At 47.4% G+C, this 23997-nt stretch overlaps 1 protein-coding gene across 1 annotated transcript in view; it reads right to left on the reverse strand.

Moving 5' to 3' along the window:
* The window catches only part of AMFR (autocrine motility factor receptor), a 320402-nt gene that overhangs the window by 263561 nt on the left and 32844 nt on the right, over positions 1-23997 (reverse strand). The window contains exon 2 of the mRNA XM_078670185.1: positions 13658-13750. Coding sequence (XP_078526311.1) covers positions 13658-13750 — 93 coding nt within the window. The remainder of the gene's footprint in view (positions 1-13657; positions 13751-23997) is intronic.

Below are 23997 nucleotides of genomic sequence, written 5' to 3' on the forward strand. Positions count from 1 at the left end.
TGGGTGCGAGGAGATCTGCACAGTTCTTGGTCCAGTTGTTAAAGTTGTCTACACCCACACTGATGTCTGTAGGGCTGGGTAGGTCCGCATGGAGGGTGACGAGTCATTCTATTTCTGACATTTTCAGCAGAGTGAGGTAGAGTGCAGTGCTGCAGAGTAGAGTGGAGTGGAGTGACGTCGAGTGGAGTGGTGCAGAGCAGACTGCAGAGGTGTGGAGATGTGCAGAGTAGAGTGGGATAAAGTGAAGGATGCATGGTGTGATAGCGCACCATCATTACAAGAAACAAATCTTCAATTGAAATGACCATTCATTTGCACAGACATACAGTTATATTGATAAAAGCATACAGCACACAAAGGATAATGTATGGAAATGTTATCACCTATTGTATCAATTTGTTCTGATCGTATTAGAATATTTGTTTCCACCACACTTCAGAATTACCAAAAAATCTGCTTCTTTTGTGCTTTTCCAACCTAATACATTCTGAAATATCTATAGAGCTAATTTACAGACATTTAAAAAAAAAATCTGTGCAAGAAGGAAAACCACATGGTACAGCCTTAGTCCAGGACACCCCTGGTAGCCAGCATGACTGTCGCATAAATCCTCTCACTTTGAAGTCAGAGAAAGAAAAGTAAAGATGTAGCCCCGCTGGAAGATGGAGCCGAACATTTAACCTCTGTCTTTGAATGCAGAGCAAATATGACCAGATAAGAACAAGTTTTAAAGGCCTGTTTACAGACAGTGAATACTAGTGGGAGAATATAGTAAATAGGGTATGGGCCATAGAAGGGACAAACTCAAAATGGACAGCGTAAAAAAACAAGCATTTGCAATGCAATAGGCCTCGCATTAGTAAAAGTTTGAGCTTTTGGCGTTGTAAATAATAATGCAGCACCAATAGCTCTAATTTTCAGTAATGCGAGACCTATTCCATTGCAAATGCTTATTTTCAACCGGAATGTTAATTTCCTATTTAAAGAGTGGACAGATAAATAGCGAGGAAGGGAGGGAGCAAGATGATGGGAGAGAGTTGAAGAGGAATATAGGGAGAGGTATGAGGAAGAGATGTGGGATAGGAATAGTGAAAGAGAGGAAAAGACCAAAGTAAACAGAATGCACCGATAGATAAAACCTAGAGTAGATGCTCACAAGCCACGTTATTTGGACAAAACAGGACGTCTGCCGTATTATGGAAATCAAAAACTGCAGAGATTGCTCATCATGACGGAAAAGAGATGGTTCATGTGTATTTGGGGGCAAGATGGTTTATTTTCGGACGGAGTTGAGAGATGAGCTTGGAGTGTGATGAGAAATACTGGGGGGGCGGGGCGTGGCTTGGCACGCAATGGCGGAGGTCGCAACCGGGTAGAGCTCAGAGTCGAGCTCCCCTTCCCCGGGCCGATTCTCCGCCAATTATCCCTGTAATCGCCTGAAATTGCAGGCGGCCCATCCCGACGCCATTCTCGGCATGCTGGCTGATTTTTGATTTTGGGACCCGACCGCACCAGCACCGGACTCTCCTGTGGGCTGCAGGCGGGACTAGCCGTCGCCTAGGCGGCCAGCGAGAACACGGGAGCCCGCGGCTTGGGCCTACCAAACGGGCCCCACTGTGAGGCACAGGGCCAGATCTGCGCGACCTTCCCACACACGGAGCCTGAGACCTGGGGGCCGTGTTGCCGCTCCAGCCCTGCCCCATCCTTGTCCCCGGGGACTATTGAGGGCCCGAGCCGGGAAAGACCAGAAGACTGACCAGCGCGACTCGGCCGTACCACCGGCGGCGACCTGGGCTGCGGGCGCCATTGATCCGGACTCCCGAGCCAGGGTGCGGCGGACCCCTGAGGTACCAGCGACGTCGCTTCGGTGCGACCAGGCAACGAGGCGAACAGATCCTGCGCCCTGGACCTTGTGAGACGGCCGTGGTTGCGGGAAGAGGCCCCCCTCCCACGTTGCGGTGAAGGTACTGGGAGGAACAGGCACGGATACGGCCCTGAAGCACCTATCATAGCGCGTGGGTCGGCGGTGCTGAGACCCGACTGCGGCCCCCAGCCCATCGAGTGCCTCACCTCGCGCTACCAGACACAACTGCTGAGTCGACAATGGCGGAGACGCAAGTGGTGCAACGCGGAGAGCTTTGGGCCTAGCGGACTGAGAACAGCCACGCTCACGTAGAGAGGCATCACGGCACAGAAACTCACCGTCGCTGGGACCTGGCTACCCCGCGTCATTTGAGAGCGCGTTGGAATCGCCGTCTCGCCTTCCTGGACCCACCGACATCCACGCAGTGAAAGTCGGCCTGCCCTGACCACCCGAGGACCTCTGCGGATCCCCCGAACAACAACAAAAAAAATAAAAAATAAAAAAATAAAAAATAAATAAAAACAAACACGAGACATTTCGCTGCCACGACATCGGCCGCCTGCAGTGTGTGCGGAACCATTCGGGGCTGTTGGTGGACGCTTGCCCCACCATACTGCTACCGCGAGGGATGAGTGAGAGGCCGGCAGATCAGCCGAGAATACGCCGACACGACCAGACAAACGCCGGGGGCCGTGGGCGCCGCTAGAATCGCTCGCCAATATCCGAGCACTTGAACTGCGCAGTTGGCCAGGCCGCCTTGCACATGTCCGGAGGGGTGAGGACTCGCACTGGAACTGGAGGAGCCCCGCCGACGGGAAAAACGGATAAATCACTGCGCAAGATGGCTGCTGATCAAGTGACCGCAAGGTTGGACAGCGTCTTGGCCGCCATGGAACGCATGGAACAATCGCTCCAACTGACCAGAACGTCCCTAGAGTCCAAAATTGACAGCGTCGCCATAGACCTAACCCACCTACGAGATGACCACAAGAAGCTGTCTGATCGTACTAAAACGCTGGAGGGAACGGTGACGGACCTTGGACCCAAAGTCACACAAACGGACAAACAGGTACAGGACCTTCTCAACAGAGTGGAGTTCCTTGAAGATCACGCTGAGGACGCCGAAGGGAGGGCGAGACGCAACAACATCAGGCTCGTGGGGGTCCCGGAAAAATGGGAAGGCCCTCGTCCTACCCACCGAGTTGAGGACTGGCTGAGAGAACTGCTACCTGAAGGCACGCTATCGCCCCATTTTGTAGTGGAACGAGCACATCGCGTACCCCACGAGACCTTACACCACGGGCGCTAATCCGAGGCCACTACTCTTCAAAGTACTGAACTATCGGGACAGAGACGCGATCCTGAGAGAAACTAGAAGACTCGGGGAAATTCGCATTGACAACACCACCGTGATGTTTTTCCTGGACTACACCATTCAGGTACAACGTCAGAGACACAACTTCTTGGACGTAAAACGTCGTCTCCGCACCGAGGGCCTCAAGTACTCCCTGCTCTTTCCTGCTAAACAGAGTGGTAGCGCGAGACAAGACCTACTTCTTTAATACCCCTGAGGAAGTCAGCGAATGGCTTGATAGTGGCATAAACTCAACGCCCAGGCAGGCACAGAGCTACGAGACGAGACCACGACCACGCGGACCGCGTCGTCGCCGCAGGAATAGAGTCCAGGGAACTGGCCGCCCGGAGGAACCAACGCGACACTCCCCACCGCCGGACCAGATGATCCAGGAACAACGCGATGCACTCCGACGGGTCGCCCAACTGAGCGCCTCGCCAACCTCAGATGTCGTTCAGGTCCCCAGCCCGCGAGTGGATCCCAGCGATGAGGAAGCCATCTATGGGATACCAGACTCCCAGTTGTCCGTGGATCTACCAGATATCATGCCTCAAACGGCGGACATGCTCCATTGAAGGCGCACACAAGTCACCATACCGGACCCCGCCGGGTCGGCGGGGACGGAAACAAGGTCCGGGTAGTTGCGGCGAAACTGAACCTACAGGCCGCTGCCCGGGATGTTCGCTGCCGCCCTGAGGACGTGGGGCGTGAACTTAACGCAGTGAGTACCTGTCCAGCCTTATAGCCACTGTCAGGGTGGATGGGACGTGGGAACATGCTGCAGCACTATTCATTCTCTCCCGCACACCAGTTGCCCGTATAGCCTGGGGACTTTCCTGCACCAGAGACTTGGGGGAGATGGCACTCCTGTCTCCCCACTGCCAGCTTCGGCAAACGGGTGACCCCATAACAAGCACCGGCGCTGCCTTCCTGGGTACTAACATTGACCACAAGGCATATGCAACACATGGCCCAGGGGAAGGCCAATGATCCCCGTTCCTTCCCTAAATACGTACACTGCCAGAACTGTAGCTAGCACACGTTTACCCCCTAGACTTGACTATTGTTCTTTTGCCTCTTTGGTGCGTTTGGACGGCGACATGTTGCGTAGCCGACCTTTTGGCATCTATTACTGTTTTGCAATGTTTGGACACTTTGTTCTTCTTTTCACCCCCATCCTTGGAACCTTACCTTCACCCTTTCCTTATATGCAACTGCCTGTGTCTGAATTGAGTGGGAGGGAGGGACCAGGGACCTTGTGGGGGCTCTCGTTTGGGAGGTGGGTGGTGGGTGAGGCGTACATTCCCTACTACAACAGTGAATATGGCTGAGATCAGAATGTGCACATGGAACGTGAGAGGTATGCACACACCGTCAAGGCGCTACCAAATTTATTCTTACTTGAAACGCCACAAATTTCATGTAGCATTGCTGCAAGAAACACATTTAAATAAAGCTGAAGTACACAACAACTTTACGCCACGGAGTACTCCTCCTATGCTCGAGGGACGCTTATATGGATTCGGCCGGGCACCCCGTGGGCGGCCATTGACACACAGACTGACACAGAGGGTAGATACGTGATGGCCCGAGGCAGACTCGATGGCCACCCTGTGGTACTTGCCTCTTTATACTCCCCGAACACTGACCAAGGCGGCTTCTTAGATAGCCTCTCCACGACACTGGCGGCTTGGCATGGCGTCCCATGGATCCTTGGGGGTGACTACAATTGCGCACTGGATACGAACTTAGACAGATCTACCGCACCCCCGGCCACTGCCCAGATGCACAATACCACGAAAGCCCTCACCAGCTGGGCCTTACAATGGAATCTCCAGGATGCATGGAGGGCACGCAACCCCACAACACGCACGTATTCCTACTGGTCAGGTGCGCATGCGCTACATGTACGCTTAGATAGGTACATGGTCTCCACTGATCTTCTCCCGCTAGTAAAGGACACGCAATATATGGGCCGCACGCATTCAGACCACAACCCCCACACACTGGCCATTGCCTGGGACAACCCACACCTGCCAATTCCCACCTGGGGCCTCCAACCGGACCTCTTGCTAGACGCGACCTTCCGCAACTCTTATCACACAGACGGCTCAATACTTTGAGTCCAACGCTGGTACGGCGTCCTCTCCACAGACTGAATGGGATGCCTTCAAGGTGGTGGTCAGGGGACACTGCTTGGGAACACAGGGACACATACGGCGACAGCTTGAAGACGACCTGACGCGACTAGAGGCCGAACTACTAGCCCTTGAACAGGCTCTGGGGGGAAATACAAGCGCTCGGCTGACAGAGGCCAAGACAGAACATGGCCGCCTACTAGACCGTTTACGTAACATCAATTTCGCGGCGCACTCCGCCCGAGTCCATAGGCAGGGTGATAGACCTGGCAAACTGCTGACCTAGCTGATTGCACGGGAAGATCGCTCGGCCCCCATCTCAGCTATACAGGCGGACGATGGTAGTATACTATACTCCCAACGTCAAATACACGAGGCATTCACGGCTCATTACTCGAGGATGTATCGTTCCCGAATAAGTGTCTCGCAGGCCGCCATAACCGAACATCTGGGCAACAGGATGAACTCGGAGCACCGCTGGACTCCGAGGAGCTCCGCGAGACCATCTTTAACCTCTCAAACGGCAAGTCTCCGGGACCGGATGGCTTGCCAGCTGAATTCTATAAAGCCGCCTCGGACATCCTTATTCCCCACCTGGTGAAGATGTATGCTGCGGCAGCAGATGACTTCTCCTTGCCCCCGACGCTTGATGAAGCCACCCTTATATCACTACTCAAACCCGACAGGGATAGCGAACAGATGGGTTCCTACCGACCTTTGGCACTCCTCAACACAGACTATAAAGTCCTCGCCTCCGCGCTGGCTCGCAGGTTGGCCCTTCTAGTTCCCGCGCTGGTGCATAGCGACCAGAACGGGTTTGTCCCGACACGACACACGTCACACAACATCCGCCGCCTATTCCGCATAAAGGGATACGCCACACGACGGTGGCCGCGCGCCGGGTGCCTGGTACTTGACCTGGAAAAGGCGTTTGACTCGGTGGAATGGCCTTACCTGCGAGCAGTCATGGACAAATTTGAGCTAGGAGACGATTATCAGGCTATGGTTGGGCTATTGTACCGCAGACCCATAGTTCGCGTTCGTACTGGAGCGCTGCTCTCTGACCCGATCCGTGTGCGAAGGGGCACCAGACAGGGCTGCCCCCTTTCGCCCTTGTTGTTCTCCCTAGCTGTGGAGCCCCTGGCGGCGATGCTACGGTCTCGGGGGACGGAGTGGGGAATACCGATGGCGGATGGCCTTCATGTGGTGTCATTGTACGCTGATGACCTCCTTTTATATGTTAAAGACCTGAGTGACGTTCCGGAATCCCTGACTGACATATTCAGAGCCTTTGAAGACATGTCGGGCCTGAAGGTGAATTGGACCAAATCAGGGGCCTACTCCTTTGACCCACATGTTCCCGAGAGTGAGATACACATCGGGGGTGGGAGATTACGGTGGTATCCCACGACGTTCAGATACCTTGGGATCCATATCTACCGTGACCCAGCGGATATTTTAGATGGGAACCTGATGCGGGCGATCGCGTCTACCCGATCGCAGATTGGGTTTTGGAAGACGCTGCCGCTGAACGTTCCTGCCCGCGTGGCCTTGGCAAAGATGATTGTACTGCCGCGGCTACTGTACTACTTCGCAAACATACCGACTTATGTCCCTACCCGGGTGTTTCGAGACCTTGAGGTCCTCCTTCGTGACCTAATTTGGAATAAGGGCCGGCCACAGGTTGCGTTAACGAAACTCTATGTGCCTACTGAAGCGGGAGGGCTGGCTGTTCCCAACATGGAATTATATTATCTAGCGGCGCAAATGCAGTGGGTGTCGGGTTGGCTAGGTGGCAATAACCTGGGTGACACGGCCACGGACACCACTGTCTGGTCCCAGATGCAGGTCCATGTATTGTTTCATCCGCTGACCCGTGCTCCCCGTCCGCCACAACTGCTGCTCGCAGTGGCGCGAAAATGCTTCCTCCGCTGTTTGCGGCTGACCCGAGCGACAGCACCGTATGCTCCGATACTCCCAATATTGGGCACCCCGACTACAACGGGGGCCTTAACGGCTCTCCAACTGGACAATTGGACCACTGCGGGGGTGGAAACCCTGGGAGATCTGTACTCTGATGGCGCCCTCCTCCCCTTTGTCACTCTAGTGGACGAGACATCTCTATCGGCCGGACAATTCCTCCTATATGCATCTCTCATCCATACGCTAACTGCCGCCTGGGGGGATATGTCTGTCGAGTTGCCCACACACCACTTCATACAGTATCTGCATTTCATGTGCAACGGCACACACGTAATTCATTGGTTAGCACAAGCACTACTTCTCCATACCCATCCCACCACCGTGCAATTGAGAGAGAAATGGGAGACGGACAGAGGTAGGGGATGGACAGACAAGGAATGGGATATGATCCTGGCAGGCCCAGTGAACATCCCCCGTAACCCTCGCTTCAAAATTATACAACTATATATACTGCACCGCGCATACCTCACTCCGGACAAGATCAACAGATATTTTTCAGTCACTGATACTGCTTGCAGCCGCTGCTCCTTACTAGGAGCGGACCTTCTCCACATGCTCTGGCTCTGCCCTGCCCTGCCCTCCAACAATACTGGGAAGAAGTGACCGCGCTGCTCACGCACTGCACCGCAGAGCAGGTGCCGAAAACATGGGAGGCCTGCATACTGGGACTGTACAAGCGCACACGGCTAAACAAAGTCCAGGCCCGCTACTGGGATCTTGGGCTGATCACGGCCAAGAGATTGCTTACCAGGTGGTGGAAGGCCGATACACCCCCACATATCAAACACTGGACCTTGTCACTAGAGAACTGGGCGCGAGCGGAGAGCACTGTCCTGCGACGAGAGGAGACAGCGGGACTTAGGAAATTCCCAATAGCACAACACTGGGATGACATCCTACACTCCTTCCAGCAGAAATGCGTAGAACAAGGGATCACGTGAAGCGACACGTGCTGCCCCCTCCCTGTACCGGTCACCCAGAGATATGTATATAGTCCGGTTCGCTGCCTGCACAGCCACAATGCTTTGCCTGACAAGTACTGAATGCTCGGCTATCGCACGATGGCGGATGCCTTACCCCTCCCACACCTACACCACCAGACACACTACCGCGAAGCGAGGCCCAGCTACCGGCCACATCTCACGGGGCATTGCACGGCCATAGCTGACATGCCGATGTAGTGGCGACTCCCCCCCCTTGTGCATATGGCATACAGGCGCACCCCCCCCCCCCCTACGGGCTCCCGCTACCCACTCACTAGACCGCTACTGACACCTTGATACTACACTTCCCTCCTCGGACACACGGCTTTATATACCCCCATCCCTTCCCCCCCCTGCTCCCCCCTCTTGCATTTTTTTGATATTAATGTTTGAAGTTTGTTGGCATTCCGATCCTATCTCCCTTTGGATCGAGACCTTGTAAGTTGATCATTGCACCCACTGCACCATGAGGCCTTCGGAAATAACAGCCATGGCCTACGTGTTTCCACCTCAGGACCGATACAGGTATCAGACACACTCATCAGACTGGATGGGCTACGTAAATCCACGCTCACCAACACATTCGTACACTGAACAGCCTCATCCCTAATCTATATCACTCCACGCCCGCTGACAGACGATTCCCGCAGACACTTGTTAGTACAGACCACACGTGTCATAGGAGACGCTGCCACACCTGAAATTGCTGATGAGTGCCAACTTAGCGCTGTGACGTTGAGTTCACACACGAAATGAGAAACGGGGGGAAAATAAAACACAAACAAAAAAAGGCAAAAATCCACAGACCGGTACCCTCTTTTTTTACAGCACAAAATGATATTATGACTGTACAGTATTGTTGCAAATTGATATACGCTGCCGAACCCCTGGGTTGTCGGCCTTCAAGCTGTGTTCCTCTGCTACACTATCAGCAATACTCATTACTTGCGGCTGGCCCGGCTGGGTTGTAAGCTGACTGTTGTGTACAATTCATGATCGACAATAAAGGTCTTTTAAAAAAAAAAATATATATATATATATATATATATATATATATATATATATATATATATATATATAAGAAATACTGGGGGGGGGGGGGGGATGTGGTTCCAAGGCTTATAAAACGTCAAGCAAACAAAATGAGCAAGCGGAAACATGAAGGAGCCAGCCATAGAAGTAGAATTATGGTTGAAAAGTACAGTACATTTACAGAAGGTGGACAGTGAAGGGACTTGCATTTGTCTCCCTGCCAAGGAGATAGACCTTGTAAACACTGCAAAATGATGGCTCAGGAAAGCTGCCTACCCGGTAAACAAGCGCGGATGATGGGGAGGGTGGGGAAAGGGGTGTCAGCAGCACGGGGACGTGGTGAGAGGGAGGTGAAAGAAGCAACATGGTTAAACAAACAAAAAGTACCTGAAATAAAGCGTATGCAGAGGAGATAGAGTAACGAAGCTCAATGAATCTGTGCTTGGTCCATGTGCTGGAGAAGAAACCAGAAAATGATGCCTTGCCTGCATTAATTAATTAGGCAGCAGTAAAGAACAACCGTGCGCTGTGACAAAACAAAGAGCGGCAACTTTGTAAATAGAACCTATGTGTGCCGCGACCCATGAAGTGCACAGGAAGTTGAGGTGCAACGCGTTACTGCATGGCATCCAGTGCTAATCAAATTCACTGCGTGAAACAACGTTTAAGAATACGACCCTAGACTACATGTTAAAACTTACCACACAAAACTTTATAGCATAGACTCGGCAAATTTACCGACTACCACCAAACAATGTTCAAAAGACTCGGTTGAATATATCAGTGGTCATAAGCCCTGGAAGGCCCTTAGCCTAATCGTAAAAGGACAACCAACGTTTCTCCTTCTCAAGAAACCACTCTACACAAAATTTCTACAAATTGTACTGGCTTCTACTAAACTTCACCCACAACATCATAAGCACCTAAACGTATATGCTTTTCTAATGTACAATACTGGCTGCTCCGAGGACCTTTTATGGATGGTGACCAGGTATTCAGCGTGACTATACCAGTCGTGGCATACAAAGTATTGCTACCAATAATCAGTTACCCATCAGTATTACGTTATACAGTTCCACAATACTCGTTAAGTAACCACCGAACAGCTACCTAAACTACAAACTCAAGAAGCAAATTAAAGGAATAAAATGAAATGAAGGATACAGAATGTAGTCTGTGCCTTCTGCACGCTCTGTAAAGTTCCAATGTTGTTTTTATGGGGCGCACGGTCTCTCTCTGATACCTACAGAATCCTTGCTCGCTCCTGTGGGACTGTGGTGGGTAAGGCGGAGTACTTACCAAGAAGCGTGTCTTAAGGGGCTGCGAACAGGTCTAGATGAACAGCGAAAGCCCCATGTTTATCGTCCCTGAGTGACGTCAGAGACCCATAGAGACGAGAGAAAAGAGGAGCGGTACACTTCCCACACTAAATCTTCAAGCATAACAAGTGCCATAGAGTTGTGTGACCTTTTTCTCGAACGAAACAGGTTTAATTATCTAAACGTAGAAGCCATTTTATAGACAAATAAAAAAAGAAAGCTATAATAATTAATTTATGAATGTATGAATGTTAAAATGTATCCTTTGTTCGATGTTTGCATTAGCATTTTTACAATTGTAATATGCTTAAGAGAATGAATTAGAATTATACCTCAAAGTAAATCATTTCTTCAGAAGGTTTGGATAAATAAGGGAATTAGGGATCAAAAAAATTGGAATATAGTAGTTCCTCATCGGCATTTTCTCTTCCAATATGGCAGCAACGCTGAAGTTCGGACAACAGCAAGTTTCAAGAAACGTACAACGTTTGTGAGACGCCGTGTGCGAGCACAATATCCAGTCCGGGTGGGTGAGCCGGAAAGGATACAGAGAGGGGATCAAAAAGCCTCACTGCAAATCAAAAGCGCTAGTTTAGCAAAGTGTGACGCGTGCCAATGAAAAGCAGAGATGGTGCTTCTACCCCACTTCCAAAAGCAACCAGATGACAATAGATCTCGCAGAGCGAGCAGCGCATGCACTGCGGCGCTAGGCGAGACCTAATAAAGCCCGTAAATATAAAAAAAGCAAATGTGAGTTACAAACCACAAAGCTAATGATATGCAATGGGCGTTATGCATTACCAGGGAAGCTTTCAGAATTTCCACAAGATGTCATTAAAAAACCAGACAGCTACGCTGTAAGGTAGGCTTTGACCTAAAAAGGCTATTTTTTGTATCCATATTTTCCACTAACAGTACAAAAATCAAGAAAATTATGCTACAGCATTTGAAATTGCTTCAAACTGAAGCACATTTTTGGAAAATATAAAAAGGAACCAACATTTTTGCATACAAATGCACCAGAAATATCAGACCTATTATTGAGAGAAACAAACCAATCAAAGTCTGCATGTTTCTGTGCCACAACTATAGCAACTGTAACAGTATTACACCAGGGAAACGAGTGACACATACACTTTTAAAGATTAAAACTGGCTGCATCCAATATACAAAACTTTATTTACAAGCTGAAACGCCCATTTAGACTTACATAGGTGGGCAAGCAAGTACGTAAAATGTAATTCTGCCTGTTATGGACATTAGAACAACATTTGTTCAAGGAACATAAAATCCACAGTGGCTATGTATTTTCAGGAGATGAAACAAAGTATTTGCCAACTTAAAGGTATGGTTTGGAAACTGTGGAGAATAGTGTACATCCAAGTCCAGGCACACATCAAAGTAAATAACAGTATGTATAGTCTCAACACAATTAGTGCAAATTAAATTCACCGATCAATGGACAATAAAGAAAATGTTGCTTTGTCTTTAATTCAGTGTTCCATTCGATCAAAACAAAACCAGCCGACACGTGTTTCATCGCATGTGGAATTTGTGTCCATACCCGGAACACTGTGATCGTCCGTGAGGCAATCCGTAGCATACTCGCTACAGAATTTTGCTTAGCGCAGCCACCGTCTAACGCTCTGCACCCACACGGCACCTGCTTCATAACTTTAATTGCAAACAGCCTTTTGTACATTGATCGTTACCACTTTAATGGATACAGCTCAGTCGGGTTGGAATTATCACCGGCTGCGCGATTACAAAGACCGTTATTTTCTACATTCAGCCCTGAGGAAGTCGCGGAACTAATTCCACATGCGACAAAACATGTGCCGGCTGGTTTTGTTTTGGTCCAATGGAACACTCAATTAAAGACAAAACAACATTTTCTTTATTGTCCATTGATCGTTGAATTTAATTTGCACTAATTGTGTTGAGACAATACATACGGTTTATTTACTTTGATGTGTGCCTGGACTTGGATGTACATTATGTTAGTGTGAGAACCTCTTCCCACACAGTTTTGAGGGGTTATAGGGCTTATCCCCTCTCCCAGTAGTACCATCTTAATACTTCTTCATAGCAACAAGTTGCATCACACAGCCGAGCTCCTACGTTCCCTGGCCTTCAAAACCCTTCTCTACAGATGCTTTAACTGTGAAGAATAGACCTAGAGTGAACATGTGGAAAGAAATGTTGCAAAAACCTATTCAATGGTTCAAATAATTGGGCTGTTTTTAAGTCATGTGCCTTAATAACAGACTGTTTGTTTTTGAGTTTGGACTGGTAACTGACAATATAAATATAATCTCTTTTCTTATTCATCATTTTACTTTGATAAGTGGTGGATTTTCAAGTTTTTCGACATGTAGTGCATTTATCCAATTCTATGTTTTTTTGTCGTTTTTTTCCCCACAGGGTCTGCAATACACATAGTCATGTTATCTTTAGCCGACATCTGATTAAACAACACTCTTTTGTACGTACAGTCATTTACATTGTTCTACATATCAACTTGGTTTTTATCAGCACTTTCATTTTATTCATACTGTAGTGAAATGGTACACACAGTGGACCTTTCATCCACAGTATCTAGTTGCGTATATCTTAGACTCAATATAGAGTGCTTGTGGGTCCCTGTAGGATTCCGTTTTCCCTATGCACAAGATGATCGGTGCCTATCACCCCAGCGCATCTTATACAGAGCCCCATCCGCTTGGTACCTCTGTGACCTTCAGCAGCTCTGTGTTCAATTCTGTTACCCCTTAAGTACAAAAAGGGGCAGGAGCAAGGATGTTGGTTAGGGAACAAAGTTGTTGGAGAATTGTGTGGAAGTGTATAGCCGTGTACGAGCTGCACCTATGTTCTGTATTAATGAACCATTTTTTGAAAAATATTTTCATTATGAAAGTAGAGCTTAGCAAAAATGAAAATCAATTAAAGTAAATCTGAGGTATAAAAACTTTCCCTTAACTTACCTGTCTCTCGCTGACTCGAAGGGGCCCAAACACCACACACTGGATTAATTTAGCGATCAACATCAGTAAACAGCAGGCAGTATTTACAAGCACCTGTAGAAAATATGCAAATGACAGTGTACTTATGGTAATAGAAACATACATAATAAAAGATTCTTCAAAGTACTTGGTATAAACAGATACACAGCCAGGATGTTTTAGAAGAACGTTTTCAAACACAAAATATTACAAAAACCAACATGAAAATGCAAAAGAGCTACCCAGTGACTTTTAAACTTCATACCAACTATTGCATCAGCCTAGCTATAAAATGATGAAAGTGCAAGCAATAAAGGATGGCGTCAGTTTGCTACTGTCAACAAACAAAAAAGGGTGCTTGAAGCAAACAGCCTCTGAGAATGAAGAAAGGCAAAATATCTAGAAATTAGAAAAATATAATGCTTTACAAATGCCTTAGACAACAAGCAATGGTAAAGCCAAAGGGTCTCACCGTTGGCACTCACTGGCTTTGCCAATGCTTTTTGGCAATGCACAGCATCATCAGTAAAATAATGCTGTTTGTTGGGGCTGATCAGAATTGACCAAAAAAAGAGCAATGAAGTGGGCGTTGTTCACGGGGTCATCCTGCAAGGCATGTAGACACTATCGTTTTCTTGACCAATCTAAGATAGTGAGCGCCACTTAAAAATCGGTAAAAAAAATTGAAAGGGGGTGGACATTTGTTGACAGACAACAGCAATTTGCTGTCTAGCAGCCCAAAAAATATACATAATTAAAAAATATCTTTTTTTTTTAAAAACAGCAGAGGTGGGGGACAAAGGAGCAGCAGGTGGGGGGGAGTGGGCTGTGGAAAACACACAGGGCGTGGGCAGGGGCATGAGTGAGAGATCCACACAGATGATGGGGGGCAAGCACACAAATGAGACAGCAATACAAGTGCACGGGTTGGATGCAGTGGAAGAAGTCCCGGGAAGGGGGAGTGAGCAGGACCAAGTCAGAGAGAGCACACACAGAGCACAAAGGGTGGGTATTTTGGGGAGGAGAGTACCACAAGAGGGAGACAGCTGCTAAATGCATGCACTCTAATGGAAATTACCAAAAAAGAAAAAAATAGCTCCCCGACAGTGAATAGTGGAAGGTCAAACGTCAACCAGTCAAGAGGTTTAGAAAGAGGCTATGCTCCAGATGAGGGACACACCACGGAGTTTTCTAACCGACGTGTATCCAACCCACCACCATCGGTGCTCCCCGACGAAGGACTATTGTCCGAAATGCATTGGAGCAATATGTGGAGTAATATGTAAAAAGAGTGGAATATATCATTGCCACGAATATGTGAATTAACATTATCCAGACTGAATACCATGGAATAAACACGTTTTATTGATCATGAACACAATCATGTTTCTTTGAATGGTGAAGGCAAGAATCGCCTAACAGTGTGCCCCAAGGGATGCCATCAGTTCTCTGATCGCACTTCATATCTTCATTTATTTACTCGTCCATAGGGCAGAGGACGACACCTGGGAGCACCTACCTGAATACATGAACTTTTGTTTTTCAAATACAATTTATCTTGAGCTGTGCACTGGTCTAACAAATACCACAACCAGATGAGGGACACACATAAGATAGAGAAGGAAAGTCATCAAATAAGAAACAAGTAAGGGAGAGTGACAAAGCTAACCAATGGGTGGGCTGTTAGTCCCTGTAAGTTCTTGGAAAGCCTAACTAGGTATTTCACAACCAGACTGATTGCACTGTCTGATAGGTTGACCTAACAAGAAAGGAATTGAAGTGGGTTAGAGCAACAACAACAAAAATCAGCCAATAAGTCTGGATTATATTTGAAAGTGCTCATTAAGATACTGATGAATTTAGTCACTCGCCAAGTTATCATACATGCACTCTGTCCTACATCTATTCACCCACCCACTGATTCACTCTTGTATTTAGTTACACCCACCACAATAAAACAGGTAAACTACCTCAACAAGCACATGGAAGATGAATTAAAAGAATACAAGTAGAAAGAGGAAAAAATGCCATTGCCTACACTTAACAGGCATATGGCTATCATTTAAATATAAAATGTTGCACTGAACATAGTGAATCATTGTTTTAAAGTTCCAACATTGCTGCCATGTTAAGAAGCAACAGGTTATCTATCTTGGGGTGGTCAAAACAATGATACACAATGCACAATAGGATTCCCGGATAGCTGCCAAGTTTGGAAATGGTTGCAGTACACTGCAGATGAAATGAGCAGCAAGTTAACTGCGTGGAGGACCATTTGAGGATATGCAGGATGCATTAAAAATAAATAAAAGATGAAAAAAAATTAAAGGGAACAAATGGGTAAAAATGGAAACCTGCGCCTTCACCCAGATACTGAAGGGCATTTCATTTTCAAATGTACGTGATCTGGCAAAATGCAATTACTCACAGGGAAATAGAATGTATAACAAAGGTGGACTAGATAACTCAATGCTGTATTGTATCATGGGGAGAATCAGAATGCGAATAACCCTCAAACAGACAGAAGAGGCTGACCCAAAGACCCTCTTTGTATGTGTATCGATAAATAGTTTCTTTTATTACTAGGGTATGGCAGATTACTTCTGCCAGGTCTTCCTAAGATGGTCTATCAAGTATTATAACAGGTCAAAACTTCTACCCTCAAGGATTGTCAAACGAAATGCCCAATACCACACTCCTTGCTTACTGTAGTAAATCTCTGAGATCCCAAGTAACAGAATACTTGTCAACAGACATTAACAATGCAATGCCAGGGGAGGAGCCAAGATGGCGACTGGGATGGTAGCGTAGGCCCCCGGCTCCGTGAACCTCCACATCCCGCACGGATATCCTGCATGAGATCCTGAGCCTGCGCTGCATGCCCGTGATGGTGGTTGAGAGCAGCAACCGATCGTGTGCTCCTGAGGTTTCTGACGGCGGTACCGCCGGAGGAATGTTCATTTGAAGTTTGCGGCCTGTGCAACCCTGGAACCGGGACCTCTGGTGGACAACATGGCCGGGTACTAGTTCAACAACAGCGGCCATTGGTGACTGGGTGGAGTCGGACTACCGGAGCGGTGCGAATATTGGCCTGAATTTCGCTGTGGTCACTCCTACCATTGAGCAGAGCGAATCGAGTGCATCCCCGAGGTGGCAATTCCAAGATGCTTCTGTAATTGCCTGAGCCCTCGCCAGTGAGCTGCTCGTGACTCGTCCCGATTTTCACGGGCCACTCCCGAATTTTTCGCTAGTACTGCCCCAGGGTGAGGATGGTTTTACCTGTGACCGCACACTGAGCACATATTTTGCCCGCCCCCTGGCGTCCTATTTGCAGTAACATGGAACTTGATGCGCTTGTGCCTGAGTCCTGGTCCCAATCTAAGGTGGAACTACCCTACGGCCATCTTGATAGGGTGGAGTCTATCATCCTGTATACTGGGTCCCAGCAAGGTTGGGAGTGCGTGGCTAAGAGGAGCATAACGGAGCGGGCGCAAGGAGCTATGCTGACGTATGGTGATCTTCTCGCAGCCCTCGGTGCCCTTCATTCCACCCTGGATCACGGCGCCCGAGTGTTGGGGAGAAAGCTTGATGATATTGTGTCAACGTCGAAACAGTTGAGGTCGGCCTGTCCCCAGGTACACAAGGATTTGCTTCACTTCACACAGGAGGAGAGTGTCGTGGCCGCCCCTGTGAATAGGGGAAAGCTGGAAATGTTGGACTATGTGGCAACGTGTGGTCGGCTGGCTGTAGGTTTGGACTGTTCCGGAGGTTTTAGATTTGAGCAGAAGATGGTGACTTTGTCCCACGCACAGCCTCCGGCGACCCAGGCGATATTCCGGCAACGGTCGGCTGCTCTGGCTTTTTCCTCCTTCTTAGACCCTGTGCGCTTGGTGTGGAACACATGTCCTGGGGCAGAACCGGGAAAGATGATACTCCATGATGAGGACTGTGTTGGTGTCCAGCGACGTCCAAATTACACGTGTGTGTCGCTTTTTGGTTTCTTTTGGACGCTCCTCTTCCTCGTAACATCAGACATGGCAATGGGTCGACGGGTATGCATTGGTGGATTCGCAAAGAGAGGCCAAGGATAAGGCTGATCCTTCAGGGGTTGTCATTTAATAGGCGGGCAGGCACGGGGGATGTGTGCTCTCACGGCATAACTGATAGTGTAGTAGGTGAATAATGCTCCCCATTTCTCTCTGACATGCTCGATTTTTGTTGTTTACTGTTTACCTTGGGGAGGAATATATTGTGCGGGAGGGAGAAGCCGGGGGCATGTTTGCAGGCCCTCCTCCAGTTTATTAATAATTTTATTATTTAGTGGATTCTTTGTCTCTCTTTCCCTCTCCTTTGGGGCAGTTCCTGGGCAACAGGCACGCTGTTAGTGGGGTAGGCCGTAGCCATTACAGTGGTGTAGGGTGGCGGGTGTGGGGGGGGGGTTGTTATTTTAGTTTGTTTTGTTCTATGGTCCCTTTCTTCTTTTTCCGTCTGTCTCTGGGAGGGTTCTTTACCTCTTTAGTAGGGTTGGCTGTCTTTCTTTCCCTTTTTCCTTTTCTTATGAGGCTTCTACACTCAACTATGCCTTTAGGTTACTGGGGGCGGGTTTTCAGAATGGTGCTCTGCTATATTGCTTGCTGTTGTATTGTTTTTGCTCTAGGTCCGCCTCGGCGACTGTATCGTTTTGACAACTGTATGGTTCATCAACTGATTCTGTTTGCTCTGCGGGGTACGTCCCCCCCCTTACCTCTTCTTATTTTATTATGTGGTGTGACGCCATTGCTCCTGCAGCCGTTCCTACTCTACATAACTATAAAAAAAACGAAAACTTCATATATCCTTATGCTTTGCAGTGCGCACTCACACATGACGTATCTATGATATTGCCTTTTTCGGTCGTGTTCTTGTTTCTACATCCTGATTCATTTGATACGCTTGCGGCCGGCCCCTGTGGTTGTGGGCTTGCGCATGTAATACTTTGCAAGTTTCAATAAAGGTTTTTAAAAAAAAAACAAAACAATGCAATGCCAATTCAGCCGTAAAGGCGTATTACTTTGAACGTAGGACTCCCGCAATAACATAGTTAGACCTACTACCTTTTAATTTTTCCATGATAAACAGACCCAATCTATGTCTTCTGAAATAACGTTTACAAATTAACCAATTAGGCGTACACCGTTATCATTGTCTCATCACCACAACCTACTCAGGCCTACTATATTGTGTCGAATTGTTCCCAATAGGTAACCATCAAGCATGCAGTCATAAAATTTGACATATGTACACAATTAGAGTTGTCAAACTAATATACAACTCTGACGAAAAGTGCCTAACAAGGATTCGGACAGTCCAAATCTTCTAAACTCTGATTTTTGCCAGAGAAGTAACCAGTACCAGACCCTTGGGTATTATAGCAACCTGTATAAATCACAATCTGTCCACAGGTTTTAACACAATGTACTAAAATGTAATCCTTAAAGGGCCTAGCAGCTATGATGTGCTTTTTACAGTTACTGAGTAAGATCTACTGCTTCTATCATAACTTTTCATAATAAACAGATCGCCCTTATGGCATGTAGTATAACTTTCCCAATGAACCAATAAAATCTATAGTATTTAAAATTGACGTATCGCTATTAAAAAATAATTAGGCCTCGTATTGAGTCTGTCAAAACAATAAACCATAGATAGCATAATTAATATATAAATCTATATTCTAGTTTTTTCATAGGCAGGCAGATAGCTTTTGGGGGGCAGGTCACTGTAGGGAAAATGCAACGTAACATTTCTACAAGTCTCACTTTTAAACACCACGCACCCTACCTTGTGGGCTAAAAAGCCTAAATACGGATGACTAAATATTCAAAAGGAAGGTTTTTCCCCAGTCGACATGGTTATCCTAACAGTTCAGACAGCAGGTGTACACTGCAGCAATCAGCCTACATTAGTAGGGATGAAGCCATATTGTCTTTGTCACACTGGTAGATGGCACAATAACTGCTAGGTAGAGTGCACAGATGACATTTAACTTTCCATGGCATGGGAATAGTTTCTAAACGATGGCCTTATAGGAGAGTTATAAAATGTCAATCAGGGTTTTTTAAATGTGTACAGTTTTAGGGGCCAGGACACAAACAATGGATGCTGAACAGCAGCGCCCCAGTGTGCAGAGTCTTAAAACCAGCAATAAAATTCAACACAAAGTGGGGGTGACAACGCAAAAATGTGACATTTCCTCACAGACACTACTTAACCGGGCCTTTCCTGAAAGCCAAGGGGGCTTTGAATCATCTTTCTTGTCCTAAATATGACCTTGCCTGAAGGTTCAGAACATAATCAACAATCCTACAGTTACCATTAGTTTTCACCTTTGACAACGTTTTTCAAACAGTAACTTTACTTTCTCAATTATGTGCGCCTGGTGAAGTGTTGTTATGTCACCAATTCTTTTTCACAGGGCACCTAAAATCACTACATCACTTGCCCTTTAGAGTCACCTTTATATATGGTTTGGTGAGATGTACTTACTGAATAGCTTTCGCAATACCCCTGGCCCTTTGTACCATTTTAGAATCTACTGAATGAGAGCATGCAAGGATGTTTGAGTCTTCTGTAAATATTTGACTCAAAGTTCATAAATATACCCACAGAGAGCTTTGTTTTACTGTACCCCTACACCTTGTCTAATCCAACAATAAAGAGAAGCCATAGCCTAAAGCTATATACATACCTCTACCAAGCGAGGCATTGAATGATATCAGGACCCACGTACTTCCACTGCTACCCATTTCCAATGTCCTATTTTTAAAACTGCAATAGCTAGGGGTGGTGCCAGCTTCGCTAAACCATGGGCTCTAGTGAGATTCTCCTTCCAGTACAAATTACACCGACTAGGCGACTAAGTGATTCTGTGGTAGAGTCACCTTCTGCAAGGAATCAGCAGGGTCAGGATGTGCAACTTTTAATGAGTTATTCCTCTGCCCTGGACTGAGGAAACATGGAGCTGGAGATCTGATCTTACAAACTGCATTTCCAGAATGTCCAAAGTTTTGGAACAATCAGCAGGGAATCAACAGTGGCGTTCAGAGAAATGAGGTGGGGACACGGGGCCCAGGGCACTCAGCCAAAACAGAGGGGGAACCTCTGCTTTCCTTATCGGTCCCAGACCAGGATCCACCTACTTTACACAGATGTATGAGAATGTAAACTGCGGGATATAATTGTCAGGGATATCCGATTTTCCATACTGCACTCCCAATTGATCTTGTTGTGAAAACTGTCAACTCTACCTAACTTTTGACTACTCATTCTTTGCATCCTTTTTAAAGGTCTTCCACCATCCTAGGAGCCACATTGTGAAGAATGACAGATAGAGTGGCTAATACGCCATCTGAATTATTAGTTAATCTTTCTAAAAAGCTTATAATGGAGTACAGAATTCTTTCTAGCAGTGGAGATTCTAAATAACTGGTGTGACAACCACTGAGAAGGGCACATCATCTGAGTCCCAGTGTATCAAAAGAGAACTGTTACCATCAGGTAGCTTACAGCAAACAAATTGTGTTTCTTCCTGGGTATGGCAACTTTATATTCCTGGTAAAGGACTGGAGGCGAGGATTATGCTTTGCGCTCTTCGCTTTATTCAACATAGCAGTCTTTTTTAAATAGCATTCTTCAACTTTCCACATAAAAGAGAACAACTAACAGTCCCATGAATACATGGGAATGTAGTATAAATAACAATCAATGACGGAACAACTGTAGTCCATAAGGCAGCCAATCAGGATCCAGTTGAGCCTGTAAAAGTCCTCTATGCTCTGATCCCCCTCTTTCTTTGCTGCTCGCATCCGGCAGTTACATTGTTTTTTTCCTCCTTCTTGTGTGTATGCGCACATATTTGACTTTCGAGTTTCACAGATTGCTGTGGTATGCGTGCAGGGCATAGCGCTGATATCTATCAGGTCGCTGGAGCGATTTCCGCTCTTCACAACCGTTGGTTTACTGGTGCAGTGTTGCGATGTGGTCTTCCACCTGCCTGGTGGCGATTGTCTCTGGCATCTGGTCTCCCTGCGACACGCGATTCCTGTCAGCTTCTAATCGGACAGGATCGGACTTGCGCTGAGATCTGGTACCGCCAAGAGCCTTCCCTGGAGATCTATACCCCACATGCGGGGTCTGTATACTGTCTTTCTTGCTTTCTGCTACAGAAGGCGGACACCCTGCATGTAGGGTCGATATCGAATGTAATTAATGCCCCTCCCCGAGGTCTGTATTCCGACACTGCCCATTGACAGAGGCTATACAGGGGACAAGTTCCCAGGCATTATCCCCCTTACATATACCACAGCACTAAGAGGAGGGTTCCAAGGGCTTAGACCCTTTGCTGTGCGGCCCTGCTCATGTAAAATTATTGACTGTACCCAAAGTTCTCGAAGCTGCAGCCACCAGTTATGCCTATATCCCCTTCTGTGGGGTGTGCTGCTCTAGTGGCACTTTGGTCAATACACACACGCTTACAAGGCAATTTCCCAAACTTGGACTTGCTTTTGGGTTAGGAACGCTGCAACTTGGTATGGAAGCATCAGCGGAGGTTTATGAAAGCCCAATGGATTAAGCAGCTTAATGCATGCGAGTGTGCAAAAAGGCCCCATGCGTAACCTACTGCTTTGGACCCAAACTCTTCTCTCCCAGACCCACATGATACGGGCTCGGCACCCGCTAAGAAACTTCCTCCACATAGCCATGATATTCATGGTGTAATCTCTCTCCGGAGTGAAGGCTACAGCCTGTTCACATGAAACACCCTGTTAGGCTCCCTTGTAGCACTTGTGTCCACAAAGTAGTTAACCTCAGAAACCTTCTGAACTACCATGTATGACCCACACCATTTGTCCTTCAAAATCCTGAGACAAATAGGCTTTAGAAACAAATAACTTAAGAGCTTCATAATAACCAGTCAGTATAGCTTTTTGGTTGTGTCACTCCATCAGCCCTTGGCTATCCTGAAGGTTTTCCTTTGCCTGGCTCATGTATTGGGCTATCAACGTCCTGAGGCCAACCACATACTTCTGTGGTGACTCTAAGGTACCTTCCCAACCATCTCGAAGGTCTAAGGTGAGCAGACCCCGCACCAGATGTCCACACAGAAGCTCAAAGCACCTGAACTCCTACCCCTTTCTGAGGAATCTCTAGGTATGCAAACAAGAAACATGGCAGGTGTAGAGACCACTTCCTCGTGAGGTTTTCTGACAGAGTGCCCATCATGCTCTTCAGTTTTTTGTTCAACTACTCCACCAAACCACTGGTTTGTGGGTGGTACGCCTTGGAGAAGTGGTATCTGAAACCAACATGCTCCCATACCTCTGTCATGTAAGAGAAGATGAAAATGGTTCCCCAGTCAAAAACTACTATACTCTGAAATCTAACCCTAGGAAAGATTCCCAGGAATGCTCTCGCTACCACCCTTGCAATCATGCTCCTCAGAGGTACAGCCTCCGGGTACTTGGTGGCATAATCCACCACAATCAAGATAAACTTGTTGCCAGACTGTTATGGCGGGGGGGAAATGGACCGACTCGGTCTACTCCCACCCACTCCAATTGAATCCCTACAGCAGACAGAGACACTAACGGTGCCTTTGTCCCCCCTCGCAACTTACCACTCATTTGGCAACCGAACAGGTACTATAGAACCTCTATGTTTCTCTAAGCATTGTAGCGGAGTAGATCAGAGGGTCTAACTTATCCTGAGTTTTTCTAATGCACAAGTGTCCGGCCAAGGGCACTTTGTGGACAAATAACAAAAGAAACTTTCTGTGCCCTAATGGAACCACTACCCTCCTGCTATTTTCTGGCTAACGATTCAACAACTCACTAGAAAATAAGCCATCCTCCAAGCTAACAGGTTTTCCCAACCACACTTTTGCTGACTTGTTCCAGGGCTTCCTTCTGAAGTCTCTCAAACGTACGGCACTCTTCCTTTGCCTTTCGGAAATCTTCCCAGATAGACATCTAGCAGCTAACAAACTCCGCAGCTGTGTGAGTAACCCAGACTCCAGCACCTGGTCCGCATAAGGAGTTTCATCCTCCTCTTCCTTTAGAGCAGAAGTGATGACCTTCACGGCCACTGCCTTCTCTCAGTCTGCCGTTTTCTGCAAACCACCAAGTCCTGGCCCCTGCAAATAAGGAATGATCACAGTTTCACTTTGAGACGGATGTACAGCCAGCACTCTCGTCAACAGCTAACAAACTCCGCAGCTCTGTGAGTAACCCAGACTCCAGCACCTGGTCCGCATAAAGAGTTTCATCCTCCTCTTCCTTTAGAGC

The sequence above is a fragment of the Lissotriton helveticus genome, chromosome 12 (assembly GCF_964261635.1).
Source record: "Lissotriton helveticus chromosome 12, aLisHel1.1, whole genome shotgun sequence".
NCBI classification, from domain to species: domain Eukaryota; kingdom Metazoa; phylum Chordata; class Amphibia; order Caudata; family Salamandridae; genus Lissotriton; species Lissotriton helveticus.